The following is a 19,745-nucleotide window of genomic DNA, read 5'->3' on the forward strand; positions in this document are numbered from 1 at the left end:
ACTTACTCTACCCTCTTACACACACACACACACACACACACACACACACACGAATGGCCTCTCTTCCTCTGTCACAACAAAAAGATTCTTCAAGGCACAACTTATGAATGCTCTCCTCCATGAAGCCCTCACTTCTCAGATATAATCATTTTTCTCCTCTTTACTAGATACCAAGATAGAAGACTGATAGAAATGGCTCTGGGTGGTTCCAGGAGATAAAGTCTATGCACACCAACTGAGGCTGTGAGCATGTAGATCACCAAGAGAGTGGATACAACTTGAGAAGAGAAGAGAAACAGGGACTGAGTGCTCTAGAATCTCAATGTCTAAGCCAGGAATTTAGGCAGTGGGAGTAGAGACTCTGTGACTGGTATGAGAGATTCACCCTCACGTCAGTCACAGGAGACAGTGGACACATGATCCCAGGTAGATTGGACATATTGCTGAATGAGACAAAGAGAATATCAGGTAAGGGGTCCTGAGGCAAAGAAGAGAGGGTCTTAGTTAGATGATCAGTTATGAATGGTAATGGATAGAAAATCTGAGTTATCTTTCATATTTATACAGGACAAGGCTGCTAAGAAACAGTTCTGGGGCTGGCTCCGTGGCCGAGTGGTTAAGTTCACACACTCCGCTGCAGCAGCCCAGGGTTTGGATCCTGGACGCGGACATGGCACCAATCGTCAGGCCACGTTGAGGCGGTGTCCCACATCCCACAATTAGCAGGACCTGCAACTAAGATATGCAACTGTGTACAGGGGGTTTGGGGAGGTAAAGCAGAAAAGGAAAAAAAAAAAAAAAGATTGGCAACAGTTGTTAGCCCAGGTGCCAATCTTTAAAAAAAAAAAGAAAGAAAGAAACAGTTCTGGTTCTTCTGTGGACAGAAGGGGACTTAGAAGTTTGAAGGAGTAGTGATACGGTCAATAGATATCTACATTTTCATAGACTAAAGTGAGTTACAGACTATTTCACAAGACTGACAGGGAGGCAGAAAAAGGGTAACAGAAAAGATGGAAAGAGAGAAATTTTCTGAGCAATATCTGCTTAAAGTCTATAAAAAATTTCATTAAAAAATCATGTTTTAATAAAGTAAATAATATTTCTTTTCACGTCAGAGGCAGGAAACACAAGGAAAACAGTTGCAGCGGTCATTTAAAATAAAAGACATTTATTTGTTAATACCTTTGCATATTTATACAGAGGACATTACATTTCAGTTGGTACTTTCGACTGAGAAACTTACTATAAGAGGGAAAATTATGTTGGAAGATAGTTTTCCATGAGTTTCTTAAGTTTCTGTATATCTTGCATACGGAGGCACTGACAGTTTTTCTTATGAACTATCTTTCTAAAAGATGTTATTAAAGTAAACAGTATTGGAAGACAGTGCAGTGTGTGTTTTTTAATTAATTTGAAATTGTTTTTACCGTCCGGTATAATAAAGATAACATCTCCCTTCAAAGCAAAGAATGGACAAGTTTGCTTACAGCCCATTATAAAAGACTGAGTGTCCCTAAGCTTGGAGCTCCTCAGCTGAGACACAAACCTCCTGCATGTCCAGCATCCACTTGGGCCACTCCATGTCACCCTGGTGAGACTTGGGGGACAGGAAAAACTGAAGCAAACAAGAAGCTCACGTTTCTTGCAATGCCATGAGTAAGAAAGACTTTTGTCTCTGACCCAGCATCCATGGAACTGAGGCAGGCTAACTTGTGAGCTTGGAAATAGAGTAAACTCTCAGACCCTTTCTGGTTTTTGACAATTCTAGCATGATGTATCTCAAAATTTAATCTGAGCCCTGTAAACACTTTGCGTACCTGTAAAATGTGTTTTGAGCAGGCTCTTGACAAGGTAGGATGTGACCACCACGGACATGTAGGTTTATTTTATCTAAAGGAGCATCAAATACATGAAAATTTCCTCTGAAACCAATATCTTCGCCCTGGAAATGAGATAGTTGGAAGGTAGAATAAAAGAAGCAAGAAGTATAATCATCAGCAATATTGATATTTGAGGGGGCACATTTTTAAAATCAAATGATCTACTTTTCAACTTAAAAAATAATAAAAACACCTTTATTCAGGAAATCATGTTGTTTAAAGCATATATTTAGTTCTTAGTTTACTGATAGCCTTGAAAGTAATTTACACTACTTGTTTTGGTGCTGCACACATGCAGAAAATGTATGGGGTTTTGAAAGGTCACAAAAGCTATTCCTGACTTGCCATCTACATTATTCTTGAAAGGACTGCATTACCTTTAATGATCATTTTGCATATCCAATAAAAAGCACTGACCTTTTAGCATATAATGTGCACTTTCCATGTTTATTTGGTAAAATAAATGAATAACTATATAACAAACTATGGCGGAATAAATTAACTCTCTTTCACTGTCTTAATTTGCTTCAGCTGTAATTAGCAAGAAATATCTTACTCTTTTTAAGTGGAAAGTAAACCAAATATGTCATTAATAAACAGGCTAGACTCAAACTGTTACCCACTTCTGTTAGTCAATTTCCCAGAATTCCTTAGTTTCTTACCGTATGGTAATCAAACCACCGAGCATTAGGGACATAGCCTTGTACAACGTCAACATTCTGAAATTTAAAAATACAGTCATTAAGAACATGAAAATCAAGAAAAAATTATTTTGTGAACAAAATTATGTGGTAGGACTTACAGGTTCCATTACAGGGGTAACCATAAATGCCGGGCCCCACAAGAACTGCTTGAATATATCCCAGGTTGGCTTTTCATTAAAGAACCTTGATAAAATAATTACAAATAGTTAAATCAAAGAACTTTATCTCTTCGAATACTATAAAATAATTATTCAAATCACATTTTGCAATACGGACTTTTGTGGGTTGAAATGAAAACCAAACTAACAAAAATTCAAAAACAATACTGTCACTTGGAATTCAGTGTGCAGTAGTACAATACTTTATGAGTAAATCTAGACTACAGCTAAATTTCCTGACAAAATGCAGAGAATTGTGATGGACAAGTAAGGCCAACTGAATGAGCAATCTCCTTTGAAGAGAACTCACAGAGGTACGAATATTAACCTTGCTTGGTAGAAGATCAACAAACTAGGAAGCAAATATCATAAACACTGGGAGAGAACTGTGAGACAAGTGTGCTATAAGAATCTGGAAGAAACTTGATTTATTAACTGCTGTAAACTTTAATTTAAATTCAATCATAGTATAGAGGTAATATTACTTATGTCCAAGAAAAATTACTCAATGAAATTAAGGTATGTAAATCATCTAGAATAACACCTGGTATACTGTAGTTATTCCTAAGAAAAATTATTAATTTTTAATAACTGATTATTGTTTAATTTTAATAGCATATATTAATCTGTTTATTAGATTTTTGTATGTTTATTAACCCAAAACATATACTAAAATAAAGATGAAAAATTTTCCAATTTAAAATATTCTGTGTTGAACTATAAGAGATTAGTGAGTAAATTAAATGAAAGCTCTCTCTCTGTAGTAGGAAAACAATTTTTGCACTTACTCATGCAAAAGGGGTCGGATAACAGTGCCACCTTGAACATGAACTTCATGCAACTGTGTATAGAAATAGGGCAATAAAGTGTATCTAACATTTAGTATATCCCTTGACATTGCAGCAAAAGTTTCATTCCAGGAAGCAGGATCTTGTCTCTGAAACAAAGCAAAAAGAAATGGTGAATGGTCATAAACTCTTGTCCTTGTTTAAATCATAACTTTCAAACACATATTTGGAGAATCACAAGTAAGAAATAGTATTAATTCACTGTCAAGTGCTATATACTTTCTTCACAAAAATCTCATGCAATAATATTTATATCTCATAAGATTGAGAGTGAGCACAATATTAATATTTTAATAAGAAAAATGCAAATTAAGCCCATGACTGGATTTCGTTTTGTGAACATACGTAAAGAGCAGTTCACATTTGAATAGGTGACATATCCAATTATGGTGATACTCAGTGTAGGGGTGAAAAGTCTAGGAGAAAAAGAAATGCTATACAAAGTGGGCTGAAATAGAGACATGCAGAGCCCATCATGGTGACCCTGCACATTGTGTGTTCTCATGAGAAATAAATAAATTAGAGTACTAAAGAATTAATAGCATAGGAGGAAGAGAAGACCTAATTAATGTTGAATAAAAGAAAATAACATGCCCAAGTCCGCTTTGGAATACAAACTTCAGGTAAAAAGACTAAAACTGGTACTGGAAAGATTAAAAGCCTGTAAAAAATGTTCTTACACTTACAGGTTAAAAAAATAATAGATAAGGAAAGTGATTTGTATTTTATATTTCAATTTGTACCAGGGGAACAAACAAAGCTGCCACATAAATTTTTTGTTGATATCGACAGGAATGGGGCCCTTAAGAACTCTGCCATATCTACAGATTCCAATTTTTTTATATTTCAGAAGCAAGAAAGCTTGAATGATGACTGAGTGTTATCACTGTCATATGTAGTGTTAGAATAGGCAACAACTTGAAAATAAAATGGTCCAAGAACCATTAAGCTATATCTGATCCTATTGTTAACTAGTTCCAAAGTCAAGAAGAGGCAAACATCGCATCTGCTGCTTATTAACTTCATTGATAATAGTTCAGTTTTAACATGTTGATACACAAACTTAATTCTAAACCATACATGCTAAATTCAATTATATTACCTCATAACTAAACTTAAGTTGAGGCTTCTGTTCCAGCAGATTTTTACACTTTCCTTCCTCCATTTCATCTTCTCAAATACTCCAGCTACATTCCCATCTTGAGGTCTTTCATTATTTCCCCCATCTGGATTTCTCCTCCTGCATATATTTACCTTGATTGCTCTCCCTCACTCAAGTCTCTGCCGTAATGTTAATGTCACTTCATTCAAGAGGACCTCCCTGAACACCCCTTCTAAAACAGAAACCCCATAAATCTCTATCACTTTAGCTTACTCTATTTTTCCCTCATATGCATTTATTTGTACTTGATATTACATGTGTTTATAAAATTGTGTACTATCTCTATCCTTCCTACATTATATGATTCATTAGGGCAAGGACTTTGTAAATATTAAAAAGTAGACTCTCAATGAACACTCGTTGAATGAATCCCTGTCTGGGTTTTTATTTATTCATGCCCCACTCTACCAATATTACAGCTTTCTAAATTGCATTATTGACAGCCAGTTTTTCTGTTAAAATATTCCTACTCCACCATATCTGTATTGCACAGTTTTCCAACTCTTCCAAATACGGTCCCGTATTATGGATACAAGTCATCCTTCAAAGGCCAGCTATGTCTACAGCTCTCCCATGAGGTGAAATTTGCTAATTTATCTTTCCTCTGCACTTCTTCACTGAAAGCCAATATCACAAAATTTAACACTTAGTTAGATATTGCCTTTAGTTGTTCAAACTTTTCCGTAATTTTTAGTATTGTCTCTCCCCACTCAAAAATTGCCTCCAGACAATTTAGTAAAGTGAATAGTTGTGCCATCACTCAGAAATCAGTTCTCATGATACCCTTTTCCTTTTTTTTTCTCAATTTCTCAACTCGTTTTAACATTTGCCTTTTAAACCTGCCCATTTCATGCATTGATACTAGTATTTCAAATGACTTTTTCCCTTTTTTTTCAACGTTTTAGGGATTTTAATTAGGACATTTTTTTTTTTAAAGATTAGCACCTGAGCTAACATCTATTGCCAATCTTTTCTCTTCTTCTTCTTCTTCTTCCCCTCAAAGTCCCCAAGTACATAGTTGTATATTTTAGTTGTAGGTCCCTCTGCTTGTGCTATGTGGGACACTGCCTCAGCTGGTGAAACCCTGGGCCGTCAAAGTGGAGCACAGGAACTTAACCACTTGGCCACTGGGCCGCCAGACTTTTCACTTCTAATTATGAAGTTTGAAATTGATTTTTTTACTGTTCCGCCACAGTTTGGAAGAAGTTCCAGAGACAGTGTCCCATCCCCCATCCCACGTTGCCCCCAATCCCGCTACTCCAAAATTACATAGAAGAACAGTAAGTATGCCAGCTAACAATGTTGTGAACCCAAAAGTATAAAGAAGAGTAAACCAAGTCAGAAAATTGACAAAGTGATGGGTTCAGGTATCCTCAGTAAATGTAAAGCGGTTCAAAGCATTCCTCTGGAAATCAGCCAGGTAGGGTGAATTCTATTCAAAAACTTCTAAGTTTAGTGGGGAGAAAGGAATGAGAGTAAAAGAAGTCATTACATACTCTAGTATTCGCAATGTTGTGATTTCTTGAGTATGGATAAAATGCTCCAAGTTGCATCCAGCGGGCACAGAGCTGATATTCCGTATCATTGAAGAAACCACAGATATCTGCTCCAGTCTAAAATATATTGTTATATTTAATCAATTTTAATGGTTTGTTTTTTAATATTTACAAGTTATGAAGATAAAAGGAACAGAGCTACTTACATACGATATTCCAAAGAGACTAAATTCCATCATACCTAAAAAAAATTAGGAAGGAAATTTTAGAAAGCTATTTCATTTATTTTGATATCTGCTTTTTTTCTATTTATGAAGATGTTGTATTTCTAATATCAACCTATAATTCAATGAAGCATTTTTCAGGTTATTAATATACTTCTATCATTTCTTCTTATAATAGTCATACATTTTTTACTTTATAGTGTTAATGACATTTGTAAAAATAAGACACTCTACCTTTCCTTGACACTTTCAAGATGACATATTGAGAGCACAAAACTGTTATGAATACATTACAGTATGAGAAGAAAGTGGTAGTGGTTTCCTTGGTTTCATTTTTTTAAAATAAAAGGTTGTCTCTGTAATTATTTAACCACAGGCCTCATTATTTGAGACAAATTGAATTATCCTTACTAAATAAAATCTTCTGAAGAATCTTCTGCTCTTCTTTTAAAGGACTATATCTGAACACTAAGTATTTTCCTTGAATCCTAACATAAATAGTAATGAATTTTTAAGACTAAATATGAAACAGAAAATTATGCATTTCCCCTTTAAAATGATAATATCTCATTTACTATTTATGCAACCATTGTGAGAAAACTCTTTCAGAATTTGGTTTGAAATGTTTCAGTCTTTAGTATCTGTGAGTGATTCTTATTCTCTATAATCTAGAATTTCTACCCATTTCTATTCTCAGCCTAGATGTTATTTTTCCCAGCTCCTGACCTTTCCAAGAAGGAAACTGAGACAAAAAGGGATGAAATTATTTTTTCAAAATAAATTAGTTCTATATCATTAGTTTCTACCCAGCATCCCAGATCTTGCTTTCTGGCCCACTGTCTTGTCATGATGCTATTTGTCGTACAATAGAAGCCAAAAGCATATTTCTGAGAAGTACTTATAAAGTATATTGAACTAGCACCAGCAAAAGTGAATATCTAATTAGAAAACTCAAAAGAATAATGATAAAGATGGTGACGCTCACATACCAATGATGGATTTGTCCATATTGTCCCATCGTGCATAGTTGTCTCCAAGCCAGTGTCCCCCCCATCTTCCAGCAGTAGGATATGTGGAACGAGAAATAACAATTCCTCTTTTGCCAGTTGTCCTCTGCAATGCACTAATATAGATGGAGAAGGATCTATGAGTTTTTATGTAAGGTATTTTCTTCAGATATTTCTACTTATGACTACTTCATAAAAAACAAAATATTTGATTTATGGTGTCTATGTTTTCTCTTATTACAGCTAGATCTTTCTAAGTTACTCTTCCTTCCTTATACTATAACATCCTAACAGGCATGAAGGACATCTTTCTTCCCTTCCAACATTTACCAGAGTGACATGCCGAAGCGGCCATCATTTGCTTAAATGTAAATGTTATTTATTTATAGCACCCTTTTACATTTGTCTAGGTCTTTAAACATATAATGACTATATTTAATCTCTAAAATTTCTGAAGGAGAGTGCAACAATTTGTTTCTCATATAACTGAAAAGTGAAACATTAAAAAAGTATCTAAAACATATGAAAGGTCTATGGCTATGTGTAAATTGGGCTATTTAACTCAACATTTAAAACTTATTAATCTGTTTAATTTAAATAAATGTGGTGAAACATCTCCTGAAAACTTTTATGAAGAGTAGCAAAAGTAACATAATTAAAGAAATGTATCATGACTTTACATTAAAGGATTTTCTTCAGAAGATTGTACTGATAGCTTCTTCATAATGTTATTTAAGAGTTAAAACGGACCTTCAAGTCTCTAAATACTTTTGTATATCAAATTTAGAAATTTACCTACATTTACTTTGAATTTATTTTTACAATTTTGATAGTTATTGTGGGATAAGAATTGATTCACTTAAAGTTACTAAGCACCCCACAACGTGTTTGGAACAATGCTAGATTCTGCAATGTGTTCCAAAAGTTCAATTTACTGACCTCTATGAACAAAAATATTTCTTTCAATTTCATCTCAAAAATGAATAAGTTTTCCTAATAGGATCATCAGTCAGTTCTCAAGATTTTTGTTCTTTTTAATATCTACGGTTTTATGGTAAAGTGAGGTTAGCTTAGGATATCTGTGCTGCAATCTTATGTTCCAGTAGAGTTAATTGGAACAAACATTTGTTCTGACAAAAAGGCATTGTTGAAGACCAGTTTGTTTACTCTTAAGAATGACATTTCCTAGTCTTTCTACATGATCTTAGTCTCCCTTCATTGGAATTTGATGAATAAATCTGTGGTCATTCATTCATGTAATAACATCTTAAATAATTCATGGCTCAGGGTTCTTCTTGGAATGAGATGAAAATTTAAAACAATAATACAGATGAAAGCGAGAGAGACGGAGAGAGAGAAACACAAATTTTCTAAGTGCCGTGAAGGACTAAGTTAGTTACAGAGACTATTAGGTAGGAAAGTGCTACCAGATAAGGTCAGCAGGGAAAGCCCCTTAAAGTAGGTAACATTAAATCTAACATCTAAAGGGGATAAAGAGTCAGAAAGATAGTTTGAACATTGCTTACTCATAAGTAGGTTTCACTTGCGACCATCCATATAAATTGTGAACATCGTAATGCAAAACAGACGACCCATCGCTAAGAATCTGTTCGGTTTCCATACACAAAGTTCTGAAGTGTAATCCATCAGTTCTTTTTGTGAGTTCTGGGGAAAATCAATGAAAAAATATTAGTATGTTATAAAGCACCCTTTATTGAAATGTGTATACTCTAACTATAAATTCTTTTGGAAAAAAAACATTCATCATTCTTTTAAAATATTATTGATTTTTTTAGACATTTGTACACCTTGTCTTTGCTAATTATATATGAAAAAATGGTCTGAAATTGTAACAATTGCATTCTAATTGTGACTAAAAAATATGTGAGAAATGTTACTGTATTTAATAACAAATATCTTACTAACTAACATGAACTAATAAAAACCTGAAAAGTAAGTGTACTCCTAAATGTCTACTATGCTTCATGCACATAGATAAGAAATATTGATTAAATAGATTTTTATAAAAAATCCATTTGGTAACATAAAGCCCTGGGGTTGAGAGCAGGTAAATGTTATAACACTATCTTTTGATACTTTTGCTCAGTGTTAAGATGCCTTTTTCAGAGCTTTGCCATCACTTTAGACGTTAACAGTTTATGAAGTCTCCTGACTACATGAGAGCATGAGGATGTACGCTGAAGGCTTGGCCTTTCCCTCCCAGGTCAGGGACAACCAAAGAAGTGTCATTATTCTTTCATTTTTTCCTAGTAAAGAAATACTTTTAAAAAATCTTTATGAAAGTTTGAGTTTTTCTTTTAATCTTAAAGAATATTGAGAATTTTCAAACCTAGAAAGAGTCTTAAGAAAAGAGAAGTAACAATTTCAAGCAAATATAGAAATGTATTCATATATATAAAACATGTTTCTTGATTTTTCTTCTCTAAATAGTGTTAAATAATATTGGTAATTGGTTGAAGTATGGTCCAGCGTGTAGAGAGATGGTGTGCCCTGGGAATGTGAATCCTGTTCCCTACATCATAAGGTATATAAACTGGTTAATAAATAATAATAACATGATGATATCAAAGGCAAAGCAACAATATTGTACCTGGGAAATAAGGTGGATAATTTAGCCCTTCATTTCTGCATTGATTAGTAGTTGTTCCATTTACAAAACTTGATGGCTCATTCATATCCTTAAAAAAAGAGAGAAAAAGTAAACAAAAAGCAAATTTAGAACATATATTCTCAAAAGAATGAATTCAGAGAGCCAATAAATTAAAGTAGCATATTTGAATAATAGCACAATTACAATTCTAAAAAGCAAAAATAAAGGGCATCTTAACAATACTAAAGAATTTAGTTTAGCTCAACGTTTCTTAACTTTTTTATAATGCATGCCTCCTTTTGAAAAACATAAAATGTCCTATTGTTCTCTGTGGATATGATATACATATAAAAGTGAATTGCTTTCTAGACATAAAATTAAATTATAATACTGTATACTCCCCCAGGTCCTCCCACATCCTTCCTCCATTCCTCCCCAGAACCTTGTATCCATTGCTTAAAAAAGCAATGGTTTGTCATTTTTAAAACCACAAGATATAGTTTACAAATACAGAAAAGTTCAAAGAGTATCTCTATTGAGCACACATTTTAGGATCTCAGTAGCCATATATAAAGAGACCATCATCTAAATATATAAATTAGCTACCCTTTAAAGGTAATTCCCCTACCTGAAAAAAAGGTTTTCTTTTCTGGATCAACCTATCATTCTTGGGATATATTCAATGCAATCCCTTATGGTATATAAATTTATACATCAAACAAACCTGTATTTCCCATCAATTAAAAAAAAACTCTGCTTTATACAATTTTATATCCTCAACGATTGTGCATAACTGAACCTCTATAAAGGTTTTTTCAATTAAAAAATAACTAAATTAATGCAGATATGTTGAAAAATCAATGGAGTAAGAAATGTCACCTCCAAACATCTAGAGAAGTGTTATGTAAAATCTCCTGTATTAAATATTTACTTGTGGTAAAGTGTATTCTTTTTTATGCTATCTCAAAATTATATTATTAAAAATATTTTTACAATTTTAAAGTTACACCTAAAATTAGGAGATGGTTTGAAAGATAATTTTGCTAAATTCATAACAGATTTTGATTTCTTACACAAAAGACTGACAGTTGAGTGTGAGATTTACTCATCCATTGAAAGAAAATAAAGCGAAGATTTATAAGTATTTATGAATGGTTAGAAAAAAGAGGCTATTTTGGTTCCTTGACCAAATTGAAAATATTCAACTTTAAAATTCAGGAAATAGTATCCGTACACATAAATTGAATTGTTAAAACTCTATTTTAGCAGTCTTTTACATAAAGCAGTTCTATGAAATTATGAACTTTCACAAAGAGTACTTCATTGACATTATTAGACTCTAGTAAGAATTTTGTATAATCACTACACAATTAATAACTTAAAATGTAAATTTCTCAGATTTGTGACAACATGGATGGTCCTTGAGTGAATTATGCTGAGTGAAATTAGTCAGAGGGAGAAAGTCAAATACCGTATGATCTCACTCATAAGTAGAAGATAAAAACGACAAACACACACATAGCAATGGAGATTGGTTTGGTGGTTACCATAGGGGAAGGGGGGAGGGGGGAGGACAAAAGGGTTGATTAGGCTCACATGCGAGTGGATGGACTATAATTAGTTTTTGGGTGGGGAACATGATGTAATCTACACAGAATTCGAAATATATTATGATGTACATCTGACAGCTATATAATGTTATAATCCAATGTTACTGCAATTAAAAAAAATAATGAAAAGTATATTTCTCAAATTTTACTTACAATCCACAACCCATCAAACTTCATCTTGTTATTGTAGAAATCTAAAATTTCCTTTGCCCACCACTGTGCTGTGGAATTCCTGAAGAAATCTGGAAAAGCTGCATGAGCTCTGGAAGCCTGTTAAAACAAAATTCAGACCCTCATGTAGAAAGTCATAAGAGAGAGCACATGTTGTAAGTCAGACACTTATCTGTCAGATTCACAAGCTGTGCACAAATGATAATGAAGGCAACCTGATTTCAACTTTAATTACGTGAACATATATGATTTTTTTCCAACCACCCCAGCAGCAATGGGGAATAAAAAGAGAGAGAGACATACATGGAGCAAGAAGAGAACTGCCTTGGGGTCATATATGGATTGTAAAGAAACAGTTCAAAACACATAGAAAGATATTTTCAATGCGTTTTAGAATGATAAAGAAGGGGTTTTTTTTTTTCCATTTCTTGAGAGCCATATACTGCAGGTTTACTGTTGCGGAGCATGATGGGGAAGGAAAGGGCCTTAGTTTAGCCTGCTTTTCCGATAAAGAAAAATTTGCCTCCCAGCTTTCCGCCCTTCCAGAACCAATATATACTCTCCCACCCCCACCAACTGTTTCTCTTTCTCTCTCACATCTAACCCTTCTCACCCCAGCAGGGAAGAGGTGGTTTACTGCTTTTCCTACTAAGAAAATTCCCTATTTTCCAGCCTACCCATATAAATCCCAAGGTTAGAGTTTGTGTGTTAGTAGAAGATTGACCTGCAGGTAAATCAACTGCCTGAAAAACACAGCATCACCTGCACACTTTCCTGTCACACTTTAAGACTATGTAGTGACTGCCAGAACAGACTTCTCCATGAACAGGACATGGGAGGGCGCTGTGCGAGAGAAAATGCAGAGAGGAGGGATTGCAGGGATTGACAAAATATACACATCATGGATATTTTTAGAATTGAAAGACACTTCATTTTATTATTTTGCCCAATACTTATATCTTACTCATAAGGAAAGAAGGCTTAGTGGGGTTATATTCAATGAATATTTTCTACCTAGGATCTGCTATAGATCACAACAAGAAACAGTAAGAAAAGTAACACCATATTTTTTTTGTAATTTCTATTGTTCTGCCCTTTCCACAAGTTATTGATTTTGCTGTTTATTTGATTCTTTTTAGGTGGCTGCTTTTATTTTTTTAATACAATTCATTGGCTATATCCAGAAATTTCATCAGGGACATGTGATCCAACACTCCTTATTCCTTTTGTGGAAGACTATCCCAAGTGCTTCTACATAAGCCATTGTAAATTGAAGCTGCCCTCCAACATCTATATAAGGAAGTCATGGCTTCCTCTCCAGTGTAGCCAATATTACCCAAGAGTAATGGGTAGAACTCCAACTGAGATAAAACTCTAACTTTTTTCCGCAACAACATACTTCAGTAATTCCTCGACTCTGCTTTAGAAATTATTTGGTAAGTTTTAAGTAAGAATTCTCCTCTAATTTTTCACACTTACATGAACTTCTATGATTTAATAATTATAATTTGATCTACTGAAAAGATTGTCAACTCTTATTTCATTGGCTTTTTTCTGTTGATTTGATATTCTTTACTTCATTTACTTCTGGTCTAATCTTTATTAAATTTTCTTTCTTCTGCTAGTTTTGGACTTAGTTTGTTCTTCTTTTCCTAGTCCCTGGAGGTGTAAAGTTAAGTTGCTTATTTGAGATCTTTCTTCTTTTTTAACGTAGGCATTTATCATTATAAGACTCCCTCTTAGTACTGCTTTTGCTGCATCACATAAGTTTTAGTATCTTTTATTTTCATTTTTGCTCATCTCAAGATATTTTCTAATTTCTCTTTTGATTCCTTCTTTAACCCATTGGTTGTTCAAAAGCATGTTGTTTAATTTCCACATATTCCAGTTTTTCTCCTGATACTTATTTTAGCTGTATTCCACTGTGGAATACAGAGAGCATACTTGGTATGATTTCAACATTCTTAAATTTGTTAAGATTTGTTTTCTGGTCTAACATCATATATTCTGGAGAATATTCCATGTGCTCTTGAGAATAAAGTATATTCTGCTGCTGTTGGGTAGAATGCTCTATATATGTCTTTTATGTCCATATGGTCCATAGTATTGCTCAAGCCCATTGTTTCTTTGTTGATTTTCTGTCTGGTTGTTCTATGTTCATTATGAACACAAAGTAATGTTCTTTTTAGTCTCTTGTGACAGTTTTTGACTTGAAGTCTATTTTGTCTGATATAACTATAGCCACTCCTACTTTTTTTGGTTACTATTTGTATGGAATATCTTTGTGTATCGCTTCACTTTCAGTCTATGTATATCCTTAAATCTAAACTGAGTTTCTTGTAGACAGCATATACAAAATCGACAAACTGTTAGCTGGACTAACTAAGAAAACAAGAGAGAAAAACCAAATAAACAAAATCACATGGAAGATCAGACATTACAACTGATGCCACAGAAACGTAAAGGATCATAAGAGACTACTATGAAGAATTATACCCCGACAAACTAGATAACCTAGAAGAAACAGATAAATTTCTAGATTTATACAACCTCATAAGACTGAATCCAGAAGAAATAGAAAATCCGAATCAATAATCCAAAATCTCCCAACAAAAGTCCAGCACCACATGGCTTCACTAATGAATGCTTCCAAACAATTAATGCCAATCTTTCTCAAAGTCATCCCACAAAACCGAAGCAGAGAGAATACTTCCAAACTCATTTTAAGAGATTAGCATTACCCTGATATCAAAGTAAAAAATAACACACACAAAAGCAATGCATTTGATGAATACAGACGCAAATTTCTTCAACAAAATTCTAGCAAATCACATTCAACAGCACATTGAAAAGGATCATACACCATGAATGAGTGGGATTTATCCCTATGGTGCAAGGATTGTTCAACATATGAAAATCAATTAATGATATACCAAATTAACAGAATTAAGAATGAAAGTTTATTTTTATGATCATTTCAACAGACAATGCAGAAAATGCTTTTGAGAAAATTCAACACCCATCCATGATAAAAACTCTCAACAAGCTAGAAATAGAAGGAAGTTACTTCAACTTAATAAAGACTGTATATTAAACACCCACTGCTAACGTGGTACTCATTCAGGGAAAGCAAAATTTTTCCTCTAAGAATAGGAACAAGGTAAGGATGCACACTCTTGCCACTTCTACTTAACATAGTACTGGCAGTCCTAGACAGAATAATTCAGCATAAAAAGGAAAAGAAAAAGCATCCAAATCAGAAAAGAAGAGGTAAAAGTGTCCCTGTTTGTACAGGATATGATCTTATATGTGGAAAACTCTTCAGAACCTCCCCACACACACACATAAAACTAATTCAGTAACTTTTCAGGATACAAAATCAACATGCAAAAGTAAGTTGCATTTCTACACACTAACTATGAACTACCTGACAAAGAAATTAGTAAAACAATCCCATTTACAATAGCTACAAAATAAAATACTTAGGAATACATTTAACTAAGGAGGTGAAAGATTTGTTCAATGAAAACTAAAAACATTGCTGAAAGATATTAAAGAAGACAAAAACAAATAGAAAGATATTCTGTGTTCATGGATTTGAAAAATTACTATTGTTAAAATGTCCATATTACCCAAATCACCCTATAGATCCAATGCAACCCCTACCACAATCTTAATGGCATCTTTTGCAGAAGTAGAAAAAAGTCCAATTCATTTGGGGCCACAAAGATCCTGAATATCCAAAAGAATCTTAAGAAAGTAGAGCAAAGCTGGAGGCATCAGATTTCCTGATTCCAAAATATATTCAAAGCTACAATAATTAAAACAGTATGCTACTGGCGTAAAAATAAACACGTAGATGGATGGCACAGAATAGACAGTAGAGAAATCAATCCACATATATATATATATAGTCAACTTATCTTTGACAAAGATGCCAAGAATATGCAATAGGGGAAGACATTCTCTTCAACAAATGGTGCTGGCAAAACTGGATATCCACATGCAGAAGAGGGAAATTGGACCCTTATCATATACCATATATAAAAATCAACTCAATATGGACTTAAAGGCATAAATGTAGCACTCAAACTGCAAAACTTCTAGGGGAAAACATAGGGAAAAATCTTCAGGACATTGGTCTTGCCAAAATTTTTGTGTATATGAAACCAAAAGCACAGGCTACAAAAGAAAAATAGACCAGCAAGACTAATCAAACTAAAAAGTTTCTGCACAGCAAAGGAAACAATCAACAAAGTAAAAAGGAAACCTACAGAATGGGAGAAAATATCTGCGTAACACATATTAGATAAAGGATGGAGAAATCCTACAACTCAATAGGAAAAAAAACTAATAACTCCCTCAAAAAATGGGCAAAGACTTGAATAGACATTTCTCTAAAGAATATCATACAAATGGCCAACAGGGAGATGAAAAGATGTCCAACTACATTTATCAACAGGGAAATGAAAGTCAAAACACAATGCAATATCACTTCACTTTGGGTTATTATACAAAAACCGTAAGTGTCTGTAAGGATGTGGAGAAATTGGAATCCTTGTACACTGTTGCTGGGAATGAAAACTGGTGCAGCCATTAAAGAATATAGTATGGAGATTCCTCAAAAAATTAAAAGTAGAACTACCATATGATCCAGTAATCCTATTTGGGAGCATTTATGCAAAAAGCCTTAAAATCAGCATCTCAAAGAGATATCTGAACTCCCATGTTTATCACTGAACCATGCACAAGAGTGAAGATTTGAAACAACATAAATGTCCATTGATGGATGAATTGATAAAGAAATAGTGGTATATATAATTAGTGTTCGGGTGGTGAACATGATGTAATGTATCCAGAATTTGAAATACGATGTACATCCGAAAAAAATAAAAATAAAATAAAATAAAATATTTAAAAAAGAAATAAAAATTGCCCCAGATGAAGTTTATGGCCAGCTTTAGCTTTGAGGGAAATAAAAGAAAAAAAAAAAAAGAAAAAGAAAAGAAAATGTGGTATATACATACAATGGAATACTATTCAGTTTTATAAAAGAAGGAAATCCTGCAATATGTAGCAACATGGATGAATTTTGAGAATATTATGCTGAGTGAAATAAGCCAGCCACAGAAAGATAAATACTGCATGAGTTCATTTACATGAGGTATTTAAAGTAGTCAAATTCATAGAATGAGAGTGAAATGGTGGTTGCCAAGGGCTGGGGCTTGAGGGTAACAGGGAGTTACTCCGCAATAGGCATAAACTCTCAATTACGCAAGATGAGTAAATTCTAGTAATCTGCTGTACAACATTGTCCCTAGGGTCAAGAATACTTCATTATAAACTTAAAAGTTTAAGAGGGTAGATATCATGTTAAATCTTCTTACTACAATAAAATAAAATAAAAAAAATATGGCTTGGATTAAACAAGATAAAGTGTCAGATTGCATAGTACTGACTGACATGTCGGTATTTAGGAAAAAATAAATAAATTTCATTTAAATATTGTCTGATATAGAGAACTAGAAAATAAGCCATCTACTTTTTTAAGGAAAGCATTCAAATTGAATTATTAGTCAAAGTGATCATTAAATCCAAGTACTGAATTTCTTTTAGCTATATAGTTAATCAGTGTAAAACTTACATTAACAGCTTCATCTTCTGTTAGACTTTCATCTATTGTTATATTAGGCAAGTCTGGCCAAACCTACAAAGAGAGAAGAAATTGGAAAACAGCTTAAAATAATTTCAGTATGATATGACTGTGTTGTAAATAAATTATAATAGAATTTTGGAGGCATATTATAGACTCAAGATCCCCAGATTAGTATCCTTCAGTTATTTTTTTCAGGTTGGGTTTGAGTTTATGTATCATTTGCAAACTATTCCCATTTTCCATATTAATCTCCTCTTTAACATGACAAATTACAAAAAGAATGATAATATCCATGATAAGTAGTGATTTTGAAAGTGATGCATAAACCAAAAGATCTGGTCAAGAAATAATATGAAAAGCATATACTAAATTTAACTTTACCAAATTTAAATTTAAATGTGGCATATAAAAACGATTTCTACAATTACTCCAGGATTAAAATCTAAGAACAATCAGCATATTTTTATTTGAGAGTAATTGAAGATCTGAGTTGGATGATGACATGCTATGGCAAATATCATCTTGGTTTTCCCAGGAGGTGTTCCCCCCTCTCCTTTTCCCCTTACACTCCCACCCCTGCCTCTGCCTCCTTGCCTCCCAAAGTTTTCCTTTACCCCAAAACAGAGGCCAAATTGAATCATGCAGAAGCTCTGGGAATTTGAATCTATGTTGTAGAAATTATAAAGTCCCATATAAAAATGCAAATATCCCCAAAGGACTAGTTACCTACAAGGGATTAGTTGTTGATAGGTAGTGGTAAAAAGGAACGGAACAGAGGGTAGAAATCTGAGAAAATGAATAGAAATATAGAACGAGAAGAAAGTCGGAAGAAAAAAGTCCTTTTCTATGACCAATATGCCATATTATATATTTGCATGTTTCTTAAAATATTATAATGCTTTGCTAAGTTTATCATAGGATTTTTTCTACTTTACTTTTATCTTTTTATTTTGTAATATTTTCAGACTTACAGAAAAGCCACAAAAGTTATACCTGGAATTTTTCTATACTCTTCATTTTGTTTCCCCTAATGTTAAAATATTTATAACCACTAAATAATTAACAAAATGAAGAAATTAATGCTAATACAGTGCTATTAACTGATTTACAGGCCATGTTTGTATTTCACCACTCTTATCATTAATATCCTATTTTCACTCCAAGATCCAAAAAGGATCCCACATTGCACTTAATTATGTCTCCCATTATGGGATTTTGTTATTGTTTTCAATCCAGTTATGAATTATGGATATTTTTTCTTTATTCCTTTATGAGTAAGCCAAATCAGATATTTTCTACCACATATTTACATACCCAGGTCTAAATATTGTGGCTTAAATGAAATACCGTGAATTATATTCTGTGTTCAAGTCAGGAATATAAGTATAGCCCTTAAAGACATTGCTTCTTATTAAGGAGATGTTTTCAAGAGAAAAACAAACACTTAAATTATTCTTGCCGTATAGAATAATGAACTGACATCTTATTAATGGTACTTTAATGGTAACAGACAAGAAGTACCAAGAAAGTACAGTCAAAGACAATTTAAAGATGAAACAATTCGTATTGTACATATGATGTGTATGAATTCTTTTTCTGTTTCTAACAAGGTGGATTGAACTCAAAAGGTATATATTATTTTATTTATTAGCTATTAAATTATTGCATTTCTGTATAATATATATCTCGCCCTGAAGGTGTTTTTAGCAAGTTTTCACTTAAGTAGAAAGTTTAAATAAAATAATATTTTTACACTGATTTTATTTTTACATATCAATTCAGTACCTTTGCCCAACAAATCTCATTGGTGTTAGGCCATTTGACAAAGACATCTTTCTCCTGTCCTCTTTCAAATGCAGGGTAAGGCTGTGTTTCATTTCCTGAAATTGCTGGATCCTATAATTAAAATGAAATACAAATCAGGTAACCGTGGAATAAAACTATAGCCACTTGGGTAGCTGTTATGACACATTACAATTTTCCATTATTACATTATCATTATATTGTGCTCTCACATGAACTGACAAATGGACCGATGGTATAAATTTTAGTGTTCCAGCTAGATTGTCTTCCAAATTCCTTAGAAGGATATTTTAAGAATTTTTGAAAATGTATTAGCTATGATTTCAAGCAAGATTACTAATGTTTTTTGTTTTGTTTTTATTGCTCCAGTGGGATTTCTGGCTGCCAAGCTTAGCTTCCTGTAAGATATTGATAA

General features: G+C 33.3%; 1 protein-coding gene across 1 annotated transcript in view; it reads right to left on the bottom strand.

Moving 5' to 3' along the window:
- The window catches only part of SI (sucrase-isomaltase), an 84,527-nt gene that overhangs the window by 8,015 nt on the left and 56,767 nt on the right, over positions 1–19,745 (bottom strand). The window contains exons 32-43 of the mRNA XM_070582175.1: positions 19,313–19,423; positions 17,516–17,578; positions 11,854–11,970; positions 10,091–10,178; positions 9,006–9,144; positions 7,462–7,595; positions 6,455–6,489; positions 6,249–6,365; positions 3,531–3,679; positions 2,683–2,767; positions 2,543–2,599; positions 1,818–1,942 (exon numbers count right to left, since the gene is read on the bottom strand). Of these exons, the coding sequence (XP_070438276.1) occupies positions 1,818–1,942; positions 2,543–2,599; positions 2,683–2,767; positions 3,531–3,679; positions 6,249–6,365; positions 6,455–6,489; positions 7,462–7,595; positions 9,006–9,144; positions 10,091–10,178; positions 11,854–11,970; positions 17,516–17,578; positions 19,313–19,423 (1,220 nt within the window). The remainder of the gene's footprint in view (positions 1–1,817; positions 1,943–2,542; positions 2,600–2,682; positions 2,768–3,530; positions 3,680–6,248; positions 6,366–6,454; positions 6,490–7,461; positions 7,596–9,005; positions 9,145–10,090; positions 10,179–11,853; positions 11,971–17,515; positions 17,579–19,312; positions 19,424–19,745) is intronic.

This window comes from Equus przewalskii, chromosome 18 (genome assembly GCF_037783145.1).
Source record: "Equus przewalskii isolate Varuska chromosome 18, EquPr2, whole genome shotgun sequence".
Taxonomy (NCBI): domain Eukaryota; kingdom Metazoa; phylum Chordata; class Mammalia; order Perissodactyla; family Equidae; genus Equus; species Equus przewalskii.